The sequence below is a fragment of the Aythya fuligula genome, chromosome Z (assembly GCF_009819795.1).
Source record: "Aythya fuligula isolate bAytFul2 chromosome Z, bAytFul2.pri, whole genome shotgun sequence".
In the NCBI taxonomy this organism is placed as follows: Eukaryota; Metazoa; Chordata; class Aves; order Anseriformes; family Anatidae; genus Aythya; species Aythya fuligula.
The window spans coordinates 16584976-16602937 of NC_045593.1; the positions used below are offsets into that span (position 1 = coordinate 16584976).

The following is a 17962-nucleotide window of genomic DNA, read 5'->3' on the forward strand; positions in this document are numbered from 1 at the left end:
TCCAGACAAAAACTGTATGTCAGTGCAGCAGACTCAATTCAAAAAGGTCTATGTTACCATCAACCATATCACTTCATTTAACACAGCTTTAGCTAAAAGAGGGTAGTCAAGGAAAATACCACAGTTGAACTATGTGGTATTGGTTTTCTAGACAGCAGCAGCTAACAAGAAACACAAGTTATAAAGAAAAAAGTCATTTAGGGGCATGAAGTTACTTGTCCCTTCTCTTTCCAGATTTCCTTCTTCCCCCTCCTCTACTCTCCCCTAGGTTTAGCATACATGATTAATATCTTATTATGTTTTTGAATATATTTAGTACAGAGATGCAATGCTGCTCCAAAAAGCTCACTGTCAAAAGATCAAAAAAGGAGAAATAAAAAAAATGAGACAGGCATAATCCTGAAATTCAAGTCTTAAATATTTCAAACCAGAGCTCTTTCATGATTTCATCAAAAAATTTTATATTGGTGGGGAATTATTTTGCACTGCTCAGGTGGTAATCTATTGCACTATGCTAAATTCTTCTAATTCTGAATGACATAATCATTACTTCTAAAGAGCACCATGATAAACATAACATCAGAGGAAAAATTCTAGAGACATCGGAAGGAAATCCACAGGACCATGCTCATGGTTCACTTGGGACTATAACTTTCAAAACTGTCTAAATGAAGCAAGAAACAAAAATCATTATTCAGATTAACAATGGAATAAAGAAATTGATTTTAGACACTTATTTCTGCATTTCAGTGATGAATTTGTGGACCAAATATTTAACTGACCATCTTTCTTCATTGAGTGTTAAAAAACTAGAAAAACTGATTCATTAGATAAAGAATCCAAAGATAGCTGAGAAGTCAAATGAGAAAACACTCACATATCACAGAATCACAGAATAACAGAATTTCTAAGTTGGAAGAGACCTCAAGATCATCGAGTCCAACCTCTGACCTAACGCTAGCAGTCCCCACTAAACCATATCCCTAAGCTCTACATCTAAACGTCTTTTGAAGACTACCAGGGATGGTGACTCCACCACTTCCCTGGGCAGCCTGTTCCAATGCCTCACAACCCTTTCAGTAAAGAAGTTCTTCCTAACATCTAACCTAAAACTCCCCTGGCTCAACTTAAGCCCATTCCCCCTCGTCCTGTCACCAGGCACGTGGGAGAACAGACCAACTCCCACCTCGCTACAGCCTCCCTTGAGGTACCTGTAGAGAGTGATAAGGTCGCCCCTGAGCCTCCTCTTCTCCAGGCTGAACAAGCCCAGCTCCCTCAGCCGCTCCTCGTAGGACTTGTTCTCCAGGCCCCTCACCACTTCGTCTCCCTTCTCTGCACCCGCTCAAGCACCTCGATGTCCTTGTTGTAGCGAGGAGCCCAAAACTGAACACAGTACTCGAGGTGCGGCATCACCAGAGCTGAGTACAGGGGGACGATCACCTCCCTTGCCCTGCTGGCCACACTGTTCCTAATACAAGCCAGGATGCCGTTGGCCTTCTTGGCCACCTGAGCACACTGCTGGCTCATATTCAGCCGACTATCCACCATATCTCCATATGAAATAGTACCCCAGATTTATGCTGCTTTACTGTCACAATAATTTTCAATTCTTAGTTCTAAATAGGTTGTGAGAGACACATGTAGGTTTAAAATTACCATGCAGCTGAAGAGTTTGTGTATTAAACTGTATTATGCTATTCAGGCCATGTTCACTTTACAGAAAGGATCCACAAACATCTAAAAAGAGGAAGAGAGAATTTCTCAAAGGCACAATCCAAAGTTATCAACATGATAACTTTTCCCTTAAGAGCAATAGTAATTGTCTGAAGCAGACTGAATGTGAATTGCTGTGCCATGGGAAAGCACCCAGTATAGCTACCAATTCTAAACATCCAGCTGAGGGAAAGACAAATTCCTTCAAGTATAAATTTACTTAACTGATGAACAAGAATCAACAAGAGCTATAATCAATTATTTTCATAAGCAAACAAAAAAATAATAATAGTAAATGTGAAAACCACCAACACCAATGTTTTATTTTTTACAGGCTTTCATGGGAATCATAGAATCATAGGGCTTGGGTTGGAAAGGATCACCCTTCCAAAGATCACCCACACAAAGATCACCCAGTTCCAACCCCACTCCCATAGGCAGGGATGCCACCCACTACATCAGGTTGCTTAGGGCCTCTTCTAACCTGGCCTTGAACACCACCAGAGATGGGGCATCCACAAGCTCTCTGGGCAATCTGTTCCAGTGCATCACCACCAGTGAAGAATTTCCTCCTATCCTCTAACCTATCCTCGTCCTGTCAAGACAGAGAATGCCACATTTATGATACACTAGACTGGTTTAGCCATAGACAAAATAAATTATAGTGCAAAGAGTGTTTATATGGTTAACGCTGAAAGAAAACTAGTGTTTACTTTACTTCATTGGAAAGCCTGTGTACAAGAACAGCATCTCACCCTTGTGTATTTGTGGTCAAACTACTAAAGTACTGATTCCAGCAAAGCATGACAATGTAAGTTACTTGTTTGGAGACAATAGCTTAAAACATCTTGGTGATCAAAAAAAATAATAATAATTAAAAAAAAAAAAAGTAGTAGTTCTAAAAAATTACTCCTTGCCTGTTGAAATCACTTACACTATTTTTTGTTGTTGTTGTTGATGTTGTAGTTTGTTGTTGTTTTTTTTTTCACATGTGTGTGTGTGTTTTGTGTTTTGTTTTGTTTTGTTTTTTTCCCACTTCCCTGTTTAAAACATACTTGACATTACATTTCCTACGATGAAAACAATTCTTAGCTGGGATGCTCAGTCACTTTTGCAACAGATGAAGACACAAATTCATGTTTCTAGTTGAGAGAGGAAATGATCACCTTTAATAAAACTACTATAAACTTTTTCAGTAATATACTTTGGAAATCCCACAATAAAGTAGTCTTAAAAACAGATCATTCTAAAATATGCACAGAAATATTCTCTCCAGTTTTGGGTTTTGGCTATAAATCTTATGTCACCATCTTAATGATATGAACAGAAGATCAACTCAGCAGCACAACTTACAGTTTTTAAAGATACGTGTGTGTTTTTTTCTGTCATAATTCTTTGAATATGTTCAGTCAAGCAAGGCAAACTGAGCATATGATGCATGAAGAATTAATCAGAAGAGATAAAAACTGTTGATGAGACAGTTTTCTTTGGTTTCCATTGAGAGGAACATATGTATTCTTGAGAAGCCTCACACACTTGGAGATGTATTCACATAAATGTGTGTATGCATATTTGTTCAGATTACCAGTATTTTCCCACTTTTTTTTTTCTTTTTCTTTTCAACAATTTCATCTTTTCCTCTTTTCTGCAGGAAGCATGGTGCCCGAAGTTCTGGCAAGATGACAGCAGTCATATCATAATTAGCCATTCATCCACTTTCATCTTTTTACAGATGGTTTCTCCCACTCAGCTGCCATAGAGGGCTCTACTGCCCCAGCTCCTCACCAACCTGGGTGCACAGCAGAATCTTCAATACCACATCTTATCAAAAAAAAAAAAAAAAAAAAAAAAAAAAAGAAGAAACAAGATTGAAATGATATCCAACACCTCCTGGCAGCAGTTCCCTGCCAGATCAGTAACACCAGCTGCACTATTTCCTGGAAAGAAAGGCAGTTCAACTACAAGGCGCTGTATCAAGGTAAGCAGATGCATAGCTCATTTCGCTGCCATTGCTTAAAAAGCAGAGAAGCTGGAAAAAAGAGATGTTTGGAGGTACAAAAAGTAACAAAGTGGAAAACACTATGAGCTTAGACGCATTCAAAGGCTACAACATACCATGTGTCTGGGTTAAGGATGATAAAAACAGTGAAAAAGAGAGCACGTCTGCCACAGGATAGGGAGGAGAGCACCATAGTTCAATCACAGCCTTAATTTCTGCTCAGCAGCAAGGAGCACAGTTCTATCAATCTCTGAATTAGGTTATTTGCCTGTTCTTTTCAAGTCAAAACTATATTTAAGTCATATATTACTCATATGGGATAATGTAATGGTTATTCGGAATAAACTATAACATTTCAGGTTAGAAATTACTCATAAAATATAAATTGCACTTGGAAAAGGCATTTCTATATTGCCAACCCAGTTCCTCTGTAGTCTCTCAATAGGTTTACACAGTTGCCTCCTATTCCCTAAGTGGTTAATTTAGACCACTTTATCCTTGTAAAGCAGAACCACACTCCTAATTAATTACTAAACCCCTATTCCATTGTCCTCAGTGAGGGTCCTAACAGCAGCATCCTTCTTAAAGAAGTATCATCCCAGGTATTTTATTGTGCTAGAAGGTAGTCAAATTTGATCAAAATCAAAACATGATCCTCAGCCTGCTGACATGCAGTGAATCTGGTATTGTTTCAGTCCTGCTCTTATTTGACAAAATGCTCAGACAAGGTAAGGAACACAACAGACTGGGAGCACGAAGAATGCAACAGGGCATTGCTAGTCTACCCAGCATGACACGGCACAAGGTCTTCAGATGTTTCAGGCCTTTCAGAGATAACTGAGGCAATACTATCCCACAAAATCCATTTTAATTAAAACCTGTTTCACCAGCACACTGTTCTCCACAGAGAAACAGAGAAGAATACATTGGTGGGTTGGTTTTGTTTTCTTTTCTTTTTAATTTAAAAAGCTGTTGACAGCAGCTCATAACTTCCTCATTAGAGGAAAACAAATACATCACCTTGAAACCTAAATAAACTTTCCGCACTTTTATACATGACTACTTGAATTAAAAACTGAAATGCTTTTCAAAGCCAAATGTTAGGGAAAAGTCAAAATTGTTCATATGCAGCTTCTACCCATAAACATTTATCATTTATTTTTCCTATATATTTTTTTCCTCAACTTTCAATTAGTATGTCTTGTAAAGACATCTTGTTGCATTCTTTAGAAAAGAACAACAACAAAAAAAATCTGTCTTATGAAATTTTATTTGAACAGTAAGTCCATTTGAGACATCATTAAACAAAGATAACATATCCCTAACAAAGAAGACAACTTGACCTAGCAGCTACATAAAGAGAACACCAAGACAAAGAAAACCTGGGTGCAAATCTAAAGTATTTATTTAACTGACTTCTTTACATGCAAAAATCTATGGGTATTATGCAAGCAAAAACAGAAGTGAAAGATCCTACAAGGCATTAGTGTCAAGCAGAGAATATATTTTAGTTAAGTCACTGTTATTGTATGATGTGAACAAGTGAAAACAGTCATTCTGAACTGCTCACAATCAATACGGAGCTGAGAATACAGAGATACAGGAGCGGATTATGTTGTCTGTACAGAACACTAAAAAGTGTCATTCTTATTAAAATACACTGGAGAAAAATGAAAACTCCAATTCACAGACTCCCCGTCTCATCACCATGGGGGACTAATGGGATCCTGTGGTGAGAGCAATCAGAAGGACCCTGCAGTATCGCAATGTCCCAGCCATGAACCGCAAGCCAGGCTGAAGCCAGCCCTAACAGCTCTTTGGCTGTCGCCACTTCTCTGACAGCTCTTCAAGTCCAGGTAAGGAGGGGGACGAGTTGGTGAGAAGCCAGCAGCTCTGAGAGCTGAATATCCCCTGCCCCCCTCTCTCCTGACACAGGGAACACCCGTATCACCCTGCCAAAGCCAAGAGGGCTTTTCACCTGTGCTAAAAGCTTAGGATGGAAGAATGAGAGGCTCTTGTCCAAATCTGCAGCATGACTTAAAATTAATAAACAGCAAATCTGACTTTAAAAAAACTTATTTTGAAATAAATAAATTAATTAATTAAAATAGATCTGTTACATTTCTGTGTCAAAGAGGCTGACACAGGTCATTGTCAAAACTGATTGCCAGGAATCACTGAGAAGTGCTACTGCAGGAGTCAGCCCATCTTAGTGACAAAGGTCATCTACATCCAAGACTACCAGCAGCAACAGGTCTGTTATTATACAAGCCATACAAAACTAATACAAAGAAGAAAAAATTATCTTCCAGTATTTCAGTTCAGGGAGATTTATCTGAGGCCATGCTCTACAGGGTTTATCTCCTAGAGAAAATACCAGCAGTGCACAATTATTCACTTGGAGCACATGCACAGGAAAGGCAGCTCTGCTTGCACAGTCTGAAAATCAGTTTAAAAAGGTGAAGCAAGAAACTTTACACTCATGACACTTCCTATTTACTGTATGGAGATTAATTATTTTTTCTATGAAGGTTATTATGCTTAGTTCATAAAGGAGGAAATTAAAAAACAGAATATTCTGTCTGTCTTGCAATTCAGTAATTGCCTGCTCTACAAATCTGCTGTCCTTTTTTGGCAGTTAGTATTCTATTATTAGGAGAGCATGGATCATAATGCTTTCTAATTGTCACTATCAGTTACATTTTCCTATTGTTGTTCAGAATTTAAGAGAGCAATCAAATAAAAACTTCAGTAGGCTCCATTGTCTACATCAGTGATATTTCATTCATGTATGCTTTAGCTTCGCTGGTATATCCTTTTCTCAAATAATTTTCATGGATATACATGAAAATATGATATATTAATGAAAAAACATGGCAGAACCGAGCACACTCATCTAATGTTAAAACTTGGACAGTTCCATATAACAATAAAGGTTTGCAGGAAATTAGAGCCACTATAATTTCCCATTTGAACCACTACCAGTTCACTATGGATTGTATTAGGAGCCCTGTTCAGCAAAACACATAGAACAGGCTTGTAATTTACATGACAGAGAAAAAAATAATATTACTTAATAGCACTGAGGCTCGTGTATCTATACATCATGAGACTGACTTTTACTATTATGAAAATGTTTCAATTCACATATTCTTCCACAGTATATAAAGCTTTATTTTGGAATTTATCTACTATTTGTGTATCTTTTCCATCACTTCAGTTCTACACATGTAAACAAATGATAATTACTAAACTAGAAGTAGACGGTCAAACCAGCATAAGTACCCCCAACGCTACCAGAGAAACAGCCTTTATACTCTCTAATTTAAGTGGAGAGAGAAAAGGGCTAACAGGCAGGGTTCTGGCTGTATAGGATTAGTGTCTGCAGATAAAATACCTTGTTCTCAACTGCTGCCAGAGACAGACTATCCATTAGGTAACATCCCAATCAAATTACGGAGGAATACCAGCACTGCAAATCCTACCCGTAATGACCTAACAGCCAGTGCAACTCACAGACACAAAGGGAATGTGTTCCCCCAAGGGAACTGGGCAAGCAATCCTCTGCTGCATGCTATTTAACATTTCTAAGTGATCAGTTGGAATGCCTTGAACTAGAAACTGCAATAGCCCAGCCCTGAGTGTCTATAATATGCTAGTCCACATCCAAACAGAAAGGATTTTTTTACCAAATGTTATCAGGAATATTGCAGGGACGACAACAACAAATGCTTTCTGCATGCCTGAAATCCACATCCAAAATAAGAAAATCTTCAAAAATAAATAAATAAATGAATACTTTATCAAGTACGTTATCAAAACTACAGGTGAAACAACACGTGTTCCTGTCCCAATATAAAATGAGTATAAACACATTTCAGAACAATACAGACTTTTGGTTAAAAAATAGCACCAAACTTTTCAAATACTTTCCTTCTCAAAATGTGGGGCATCTCTATCAGACCATGCAATGGATAAAAGCAACATCCATCTGATAGGTATGGGCCTCTGTGCCACGATGAACCTAGAGAGCTGACCTACAGCTGACCTACCATAGCCATGTTGAGCAAGAAGCACTTTTAGACTTTGTTATTCAAACTGCAAGTATATAGCATGTTTGTTTTCAGCACGTGAAGCATGTATGACATCATCTTCATCTGGTAGGGACAACTGCAGAAGAAGAAAGAAGTCACAAGAAGACATGACAGATGTGGCAGATGTCTGAGATACAGCACTGCACACTATGGAAGTCAACTGTGTAAGACATGCAACCAAACGTCTGCTTACTAAACAACAAAATGTGTAACTCGCCATGGTTTGCATATTTACATAGCCCTGCTAGGGAACACATCGTAATAAATAAATAAATAAAATAAATAAAATAAATAAATAACTAAATGAAAAGTGCTGAACTCAGTTATTTGGTACTCCTCACTGATCCACACAATTTGCTCCCAGCCACAGGTTTTATGTAGGCCACAAGTTCACTAATTTAAATATAAGAGGCAATTTTCAAGCACAAATTTCCGAAAAGAATGAAAAATTTGATTTTCTATTTCCTGCCTGTATAAATTTGGCAGGAAATAGTAATTTTCTCCTGCTTTAGTCTTTTCAATGGTAGGAAGGCAGACGATATCAGAACAGGCTTTTTTTTTTTTTTTTTTTTTTTTTTCAGAATTTCACAGACTGCCAGTAAGAGAAGGTGGGCTCTCCTACGTCTTCTTTTCCTCCAGATTTTTTAACCAAATGTCCTTCTCCCCACTCCCTATGAGCTAGACAACTCAGATTTAATTGATGCATCCATAATAAAAAAGTATGTCCTACTTTATGCTAATTTATTTTTAAAAATGCTCTCAGCCTGTACTGGTATCCTTATTTGCAGTAGTTCACTAATTGACACAACTTTACAGGGCCCTGAGTATATAATTTAAACTATGGCCTTGGAGGAGAGGAATTAAAACTGAACAAAAAGAAAGAAAAAGCATTATGTCACCTCCCATTTCTGCTAATTAAAAACATACGTGACTCTATGTAAAAACATCATGAAAGAGAAAAAGGCATGTCTTGTAGGCACAGTCCTGTTAGGTTGATATAAAATGAATAATTCCAATAACAAACATATATGTTTTTATCCAACACATCCAAGTACCTACCTAACTCATCCTCTCCCTTCCCACACAGTTCCCTAGTCAGTGATCAGAAGAGACACAAACTCTTGACTTTTCTACAAGCTATACTGGAAAGAAGAAGTGGTCTGATTTTGTGGATGGGGCAAATGTCATCTCCATACCTGCCACAGAAAGAGCATGCTGTTCACATACGAGTCCTCTTCTGTCAACCAGGTAACACAATCACTTTTTACAATTTCTTTTTTAGTTAGCAATCAATAGCTCAACATCATATATTGTTAATACATATTTCTGTACAGTTAGCAATAAGCAGAACAACAAGGAGAGGACACCTAGTGGTGATCGAGGACAATTAGGATTGTGTAACATGGAAGCAGCACATTTAATTGTTAATACAAAAACTGATTTGCCAAAACACTTCTATCTACTTAATTTTTAAGCACTTTGGTGAGAATTAAATACAAGCTTGCTAGAATGCTATAAGCTATGCTGGCTTTGCATTATTGTGATTACTAGAAATAAAACAGTAAAGAGTAGGGTAGGGCACTGTGTGTGATATGCTCAGAAATCCCGGGAATATTTTCATTAAACACCTGAGCATTAGCTATAGTTAGAATGCTTATAAATGCTACTGTATGCTCATTGAAAATGTTAGTCAAATTGAAAACCAGATTTCAGTACAAATCAAACCAAAATAAGAAATGATGCAATTCATAATTACTGCATATTTTACTGAATGAATGTTTGCAAAACATAACCTTTGCACATTTGCAAAAAACATTTAATCACCTTAAAATCTATTCTAATCCTAAATATCAGGCATTACAGAATGAAATATTTAGGTTACATTTTTAAGAGTATGAGTTTTTGGTTTTGTTCTTTTTTAGTGATACATCTACTAGATACTGTTCTGTGATTAGAATAGCTTTAAGCAAAGCTTTTAAATTTTTGTTTTTAAGGAGTTTTGGAGAAAATTATTTGATAAATAATTTAATAAACTCTTATCACAGGCAAATTTAATGTTAAGTGGTATATCACTTAACATTCCTTAATTGAAAAACAGCAGAAAAAAACTGTTGAATTCATATTTAAGAATCATCCATCTATTGTTTCCTAATTCAGCAAAGTTCATCCAGTTCGTCCAAACAGTTTGCTGTTTTAAAACATTACAGTGCTGTAACATATAATTTCTTCAAAGTGGCAATGGATCACTGCACATAACAGTTTCACACACTGCATTCAAAGTAATAATCAACTACTGTGGTAACAGAAGCCAAATACGAAAATCCATATGACTGCTTTCATTTCTGATATCCATAAAATGCTAGAGAAAAGCAGACTTTTTAATATTTTTTTGTACACATGCCATTTTGAGATTTATCAGAATCTAATTCATTCCACAAACATCTCACCATAACCGCATGCCCTCCCAGCTAGCAGAAGTCTTGCTCAAAGCAGCCAAGAAGCCCATTGCTGCTTCACTGAAGGTTTAAAACCAGGAACAAAAATACTCCAGATCCCCTTCCAGCTTCCTGAGAACAGCCAGAGAGTATTATAATGTGCTATAAAACATGAAAAGATAGACTCTACTCATGTTTTAATACTTTGCAGATAAAATATCATACACAAATATTTCTTAAGTTTCACCAGGATAGCAAAAGGTGAAGTTACAATCAAGCAGCCAGGAGAAATCAGCAGCCACAGGCTGCAAGGGTTGCAAGGGCCAAAAAACAGTTATTGCTGGTAGGCCCAGACCCTCTGGTGACTTCTATTCCCACTCAGTTCAACTATTTCTGATTTAGAATACCTGATTATCATTGGCAACAGAGGAGAAAGGGGAAAAGTACTAATTTATCTGCTTAGTAGGTCTTTATAGCTATTAACTTAAGCTGCCAGGAAATAATGTCATTGAATGCATTTCAGAAGGTTGTCTCTCTGTAATGCACAGAGGAGAAAAAAGCATAGCTTTACAGTAGAAGTGCGAGATATGGTTAATCATTTGCCTTAGTTAAATCGAATACAAAACAGCAGTGCTCCATTTCTGTGTCAAAAATATGGTTACACTGCATTACAGGGAGGCAAAGTAGAATTTAGAAAATATACTAATAAAAATAATGAACTATATCAGGATTTTTTTGAGAAACACCTACAAATTTATTACACATTTGATACTTTATATCATTCAGCTTCATGCTGTTTTTAATATAATCTGACTTTGTGAGATGGTGTAGCACTGAGGTCTATGCTAAACTGCAAAGTGAACGTATTACTTTAAAAGGGAGTATATAGCAGAAAAAGCACTAGAAATGGTAGCAAATAATCCCCCAATATTCATTTAATTAACTAAATGTTTATTAAAATAAGTAAATAAATTTACATAAATCTATCTTCATAGTGTTTCAGTGAAAACACTTTACATAATAATTCTCATCACACTTGCTGCAAAAAAAAATTATTTAGAAAACAGCAGTTATTTTTCCTACATTTTTAGCTCTTCCTTTTAAAATATATTATGATATTTAAAACTGCAGAAGTCTGGACAGGCAAGAAATGAAATGCTTGAATCATGATGGTATGTGCCAAAGCTCTAAATGCTTCCTAGAGATGGGCATGCCAAATTAGGGAATGCCATAATTTCCTGGAAATGTCACCCTGCCAAATTGGCAGGCAGCATAAGGTCACATCTAGAAATAGTGAAGTTGACAGTTTAGAAGGAAATGATTCCGAATTTGAAATACCCATTTTTATAAAGAAGGTCAATATTCAATATATGCAGCCTCCAAACAATAAGCGTTCTAGGAAATGTACTCAATTATAAGTGGTTTCAATTTTTCGTATCAAACAAAAATATAAATGTGTATTTTAAGTTCTGTGATTACAAGAGTGTTTATTTCAGGCTAAATGCTAGTTACGAAACTCAAAGGCAGCGTTAGGTTGCTGCTAAAATTTCTGATGTTCTCAGTAAGGGACCATCCAAGTTCATTGTGCTGATGGCACATGATTTTTGTTTCTGTGGTTAGCAGACAGAAGATGGTTACTCCTCTGTGCTTTCTACCAAAAAGGCTTTTCTACTAGCATGTCTACATAATTATGCTAACTGGTGGGTAAAAAGCTTTTATTCCCATTCTGGTTCCTCCACAGCTTTTCAGAGTGACCTTGTTTTTATATGAACAGAAGTGAATGATATGTATTTGTATCTCTTACCTCTTCCCACTGGTGTATGTATCTAATCAGTCTTGAAAGGCGTAGTAAACGTAACAGGCTGAGGATTTTTGTAAATCTCACGATACGAAGTGCTCTTGCTGTCTTGTAAACCTCTGAATCCATTCCTTTTTCTACAATGAGAAAGATATAATCCACTGGTATTGATGAGATGAAGTCAACCACAAACCAGCTTTTTAAGTAATTCATCTTAATGACTTTAGGGTCCAGTATTATTTCAGAGCTGTCTTCATTAACAGTCCCAGTTCTGAAATTCATGATCAAGTCCAATAGAAAAACAGTGTCTGATGCCACATTGAAAATAATCCATGGTGTTGTTGTTTGTTCTGTGAAGAATGTGATTCCAACTGGTATAATGACAAGGTTTCCAACCATCATAATGAGCATAATTAAGTCCCAGTAAAACCTGAAAAATGGAAGAAACAGAATGGTTGATGCAATGAGGCATAAATTGCTTAGAAAAATGGTTCCTATCACACCACCAACTTCACGTCAAGCATATTTTTGGTTCTGTGCAAATTAATTACAATTAATTACTGACTCAATGTCAGTTTTGCCCAAATGCGTTAACATTTTAGGTGTGTATTTACTTTGGGTTTGCAATTACACTATGCTTTTGTATAGAGATACTACATATAGGCAGACGCTTGATCTTGTTAATGCTAGGACAACTTTTGTTTCTGACACAACTTTGTCTTAACTCATTTAATATATTCACAGTCACTAAAGACAAAGTAATTAATATTCTTCATTGCGTGCCTTCCTTCTCAAGAATATGTATCTAGGATAAAGACAGTACCATGCTTATCACTCCATCTGAAAGGTATGTGTGTGGCACTCAGTAGAATTTTCCAGACCCCTGCCAAAACCTATTAGTAGTGTGTTTATATAAGTAAAATTGATGTCTCTTGCCAATCACAAGCAATGCAGTATTTTTATTTATTTGTTTATTTATGGCTTCTTTCAAAAACGAAACCTTAATGTCTAACGGATAACATATTAAATGTAAGTGCTTCTACGAATAATGGTATTCATGCCATTACAGTGCTAGAATAAAATCAGAGAAGAAAAAAAAAAAAAAAGCACTGAAGCAAATAATAATAATAATAAAAATAAAAATTGCTTAACAACAAAACTTTCATCCTCTTTTTAAATCTGAATTGAACTTCCATGCATTTTTACAACATGACAGACTATTGTCTTTCAGAAGGAGCTAAAAAGTTACCTCTGAAATAACAAGTTGCAGCTTCCATGGTATAAAATGGATATTGCATTTCACTATTTTACTCCAGTATCACCTCTCTGAATATTGACAATATTCAGAAATATTGACAATGCTTTATACAGAATGGTAAAAAGACAGGCTCATATCTTTAGCATCTACTCTAATAACAGCGAGTAAAACTGCCTATTACGTAGAACACACATCCATCCTGATGGAAGATTTTCAGGGGATGGCAATATATACCCAACAGATTCTAAGAACCTTATGCTAGCTCCTGAATGTTAGATTGTCAAAGAAATTTAATCTTGATCAGTAAAAGAACTAAAACTGACCATAGGAAAGCATGAAACCCAAGTATGACCTCTTGTTCTGTTTGAGAACAGATCTAGCTTTGATCTAGCTACATTGAGCAGGTGGTGACTAGATGACCTCCCACAAGTTCCTCCTGACCTAAACTATTCTGTGATCCTATGACTTTCATACGTTCCCATGCAAGGCATCCCTACATTTCCAGATCAACCCCATAAAAATCAATGATACCTTATTCACTAACAGAGAGATAGCACAAACTATACACGCTCACCATCTGAAGTAAGCGAGGCAGCATGATCTGTTCAGTTTAACAGTCTGGAAAGGCACATAAACCAGTCAACAACTGTTCCCCCTGGACTCAGTGGCCTTTATAGAAGACTAGAGGCAGCAATGGCTTCACGAGGACCTGACTGCTGTGGCCATCGGTTGCAGTGAGTTTTTTGGTGGCAGACATGTCACCAGCACAGCATCCAGCACTGCCTGCCTGGTTGCCAACATGGTAAATGTTCATGGCAATCAATGATAATTATAAAAGTTTAATTGGCCACAGAATGTTTCAGAACCACATTTAGTTTTTGCAAAACTTGCACACAGTATACAGGTTATATTAGATTCTAGAGATGGATTGTTGTGTTCTCCAAATGATCGGGGTTTACAAATTCCCTGTATTTCAAGCTTAATCCTGAAGATATTTCTCAGTTCACAAATTGCTAACCTAAGAATACAGAATAAACAACTGTAACTGAACACACTAAAAGAAGAGTGACATACGATTGAGGGTGGCATGAGAATTCCCTGTTTTAAAATCCTTTACTCCAAGGTAAGGCTAAAGAGATCAAGCTTGACTTACATTTGATAGAGTAGATAGCAAAGTACCTTAACTGACACTCAGAAATTGCATAAAATAAACTTTACAAGTTATTCCTCATGTACAACAATGTGATTTCTGTCAACACATTTTCAATTTTGCAACAAATGTGAAGACTAAGTGCTATAAATGTATTTGAGCTCAAAATTTGATGGTACCCACCATACCTGCACATTAGCAAAAACTTTCATATTTATCTCCTAATTTGTTCAACTAATAGGCTTATTTCTGTACTAGATACCTCTTCAATAATCTAGAATTACCAGAAAAAACTATTACAAAACTATCAACCAAAATTTTTCTAAAAGCTGTTTTAAGGAACATACTTCTCCACAGAATCCTGAAAATGAATGGGAAATAACAAGAAAATAATCACAAGAGATATACATGTATCTGTACCTCTCTCCTAAACAAAGTATTCCCTGATTTCAGATCATAAGTGCCTAACCATAAGAGTAGTTATGTAACTGAGGCTAACCAAAGCCACACAAAAAACATCCACCAAAAATAATAATAATAATAATAATCTAATACCAAACCAGCTGATTTTATCCTACAATAATCCAGTTTAAAGGATCATTATGCACTGTGGTTATACAAAACACTCTGGCATTCCTGATGCTGTATGTCAGCAAAAGTTGTGTTAAGTCAGGGCTTCAGTAATAAAATAAAACCTAATGCCAAGGTCTACGAAATTGCATCAGTTTTTTATTTTGATTTTAGTGCACAATGCAGTATAATCTGATTATGTAGCTAGAAAAAGTCTTATTAGAGTATGATTCATTTTTCATTTAGAAATGAATCATATGTTTTCCTTTAGGAAAATGTTTCCTAATGCCATTTTCTTGGCCACATTATATGATATTTTTCTTTCAGGTGAGAAAAAAAATAGATGCAATTCCCTTTATTGCTCTCTGTAACCTGTGCAGAGAAAGTAATACAATGCGTTCCTAGCCCAGCAATTCAGGACATCCTACTATTCACCTATTTGAGAGCCAACTGAATAGCTTCAGAAGGCCATGCAAGGAGCTGCTATTGAGACACACAGTAACCCTTTGTTTCAAGCTATTTTTAGAACTATTTATTTGGTTTAGCTGCTTCCCTCCACCCCCACGAGGATGGTTATAAATCTTTAAAGCTTACAGCCTCAAAGTTGCAGATTTATATAAGGTACTAAGCATGTTGACAAAAAGCAAGGAAGTGATAAACCTATGACACAAACTTGTTGAGAATGAGGCAAAAAAGAAGAACCTGGCATAACAAGAACTTTTAAAGCTTATAATGACATGCACAGACTACCCACAGCAAATGGCTATAGAGCTTACTGATCTTCCAAAGCTAGCTCAGTACAGGTACTGTACTCAGTACAGCTACTGCTAGTTGCCATTAACCAAAAACACAGTTATCAGCACTGAAATCTGCACTCAGTTATTACTGAAACATTTGAAATGGTTCTCAGAGTTTTTATATCTCTAGGTAAAAAAAGTCTAAATTCAGAAACAGTACAAAAGCACAGTTTTAAGAATAGTTTTCTATATTTTAAGGAGCCATTTTATACAGGAAAACATCACACAATTACTTTGATATTGTCAAACATAACTATTTGAATCCAGTACTTTTTCCCTGATCTTTTCACTCATAATTTATCTTCTCTACTTTCCAAACACACTAACAACAAGGTGCTTTTTACATCTCCAGAACATGATGAAACTTTGGTGGTTTATTTATTGCCGCTAGCTCTGCAGAACAGGACAAACAGTCTGTTTAAAATTAGTGCCTACGAAAAAGTGATAAAAAACCTTAGCATTAATTAATCAATGTTTTCATCAAGCTTAATAATGTAATCTAGCAGGAATTTTATTTTCTGCTTTATATATCCAACCCAGAGAAAGTTGTGTTTTAAAGAACAAAAATTCAGCTCTAAACTAGGTAATTTGCTGTAGAACTTGTTGTATATACAACAGTGTCAGAAGTCATTGAGATTTGCATTTCCTTTTATTTTCTGGATGCTGCCCATTGACACAGTCTCATTGTCCTTGAATCTGTGCATATTGATAAATGATTATCCTTATGGTACACCTGCATTGACCTGGCAGAAGTTGTCGGCAGGTTCACAAATCAAGCAGCAGAGCTTACTGCATTTCTAAAGTATGGGGTGTTCTGACTTGAGGCTACAGAGGAGTCAAGGCTTTGCTTAATATGACAGCTTTCTAGTTTCCAGAAAGATCATGAAAACTTGAGTATTAAAACAAAACAAAACAAAAAATTCATGAAATTCAGTTACAAATACTCATCAGCCATGTTAGAAGGCTGAAATGTTAGAAGAAATGAAAAAGATATTCAAATTACTTATAAAAAAATCTTTCAATCCAGATGTTATCCAGACACAATTTCACTCTACTCAGTCAGGGAATCAGGAACTGCAGAAAATTTTCACAAGCTTTCCATGGAAAACTCATCTCCTCTTTAGTTAAATATTTTGAGCAGCTAGCAGATGCTCAATGAAATGAGTACTTGACATCTTCCTCTCACCTTCAAACATAGCTTTATTACTCTTACTTCATGGATCACCAATTCACCTTACAGAGAAATCAATATCTTGTATGGGACAAATCTGAGTAGAAATAATGGTAATTTAAAACTTTATTACAGTATAGTGTAACAAGTACTACACTTTAGGATTAGGCATATCAGAATTTGATTCTCACAGGACGTCATCTTTCCCTTGCTTTGCAGCTCTATTAATTTCATTCTTTTAGTAACAGAGAGCAAAGCTAAACACACCTGAAGTCATCTGCAACTTTCAGAAAATAAATGGAATGTGTTGGAGAAGACAAAAGGAGGAAGAAGGGAGTTCATCAGTTCTTTTTCATTATGATAGAGGTGTCCACCCACCCATGTTGCTTCTGGGAAAAAAAAGGCATGTAAATAAAATTCCTTACTTTTTTTTTTTTTTTTTTTTTTTTTTAATAGAAATATCCCCCACAGGAGGAGGATTAAATGTTTAAATATTGTAAACATATTGTGAAGTGCTTCTGTGACTTACAAGTTCTGACCTCTGGATGTATCACATGAAAGATGATATAAAATGAAGCAATGTCTTTATTTCTCCAAATATATAATTTCAAAGCCTAGCTCTGTGATCACATTAATACAAATATGTTAAAATAACTAGTGAAGTTTCACTGCTCTTCAGATTTGACAGTTTTTTGCCGGCAAACAGGTTAGTTCTGCAGTTGTGTTCTTCTCTGTGGATAAAATTTTTTCTCATCTGAAGGTACTCATTCTTCACGGTTTTCTCATTTTTTCCCAGCTTTGGGACTATGCTTCATACTTCAAGCTTTGGGAAGGCAAAAGGTTGGGTTTGTGTTGTTTGTTTTTTGTTTGTTTGTTTGTTTGTTTTTTAAGAGAAAATATTCTCCTGAAAAAAAATTATTTGTATTTCTTATTCCCCTCTGTTTCTTCTCTAACTGCTTTCACCTTGTTGATAAATG

At 36.1% G+C, this 17962-nt stretch overlaps 1 protein-coding gene across 1 annotated transcript in view; it reads right to left on the reverse strand.

Moving 5' to 3' along the window:
• Positions 1-17962, reverse strand: part of HCN1 (hyperpolarization activated cyclic nucleotide gated potassium channel 1) — a 206428-nt gene that overhangs the window by 170335 nt on the left and 18131 nt on the right. Inside the window, exon 2 of the mRNA XM_032206396.1 lies at positions 12046-12469. Coding sequence (XP_032062287.1) covers positions 12046-12469 — 424 coding nt within the window. The remainder of the gene's footprint in view (positions 1-12045; positions 12470-17962) is intronic.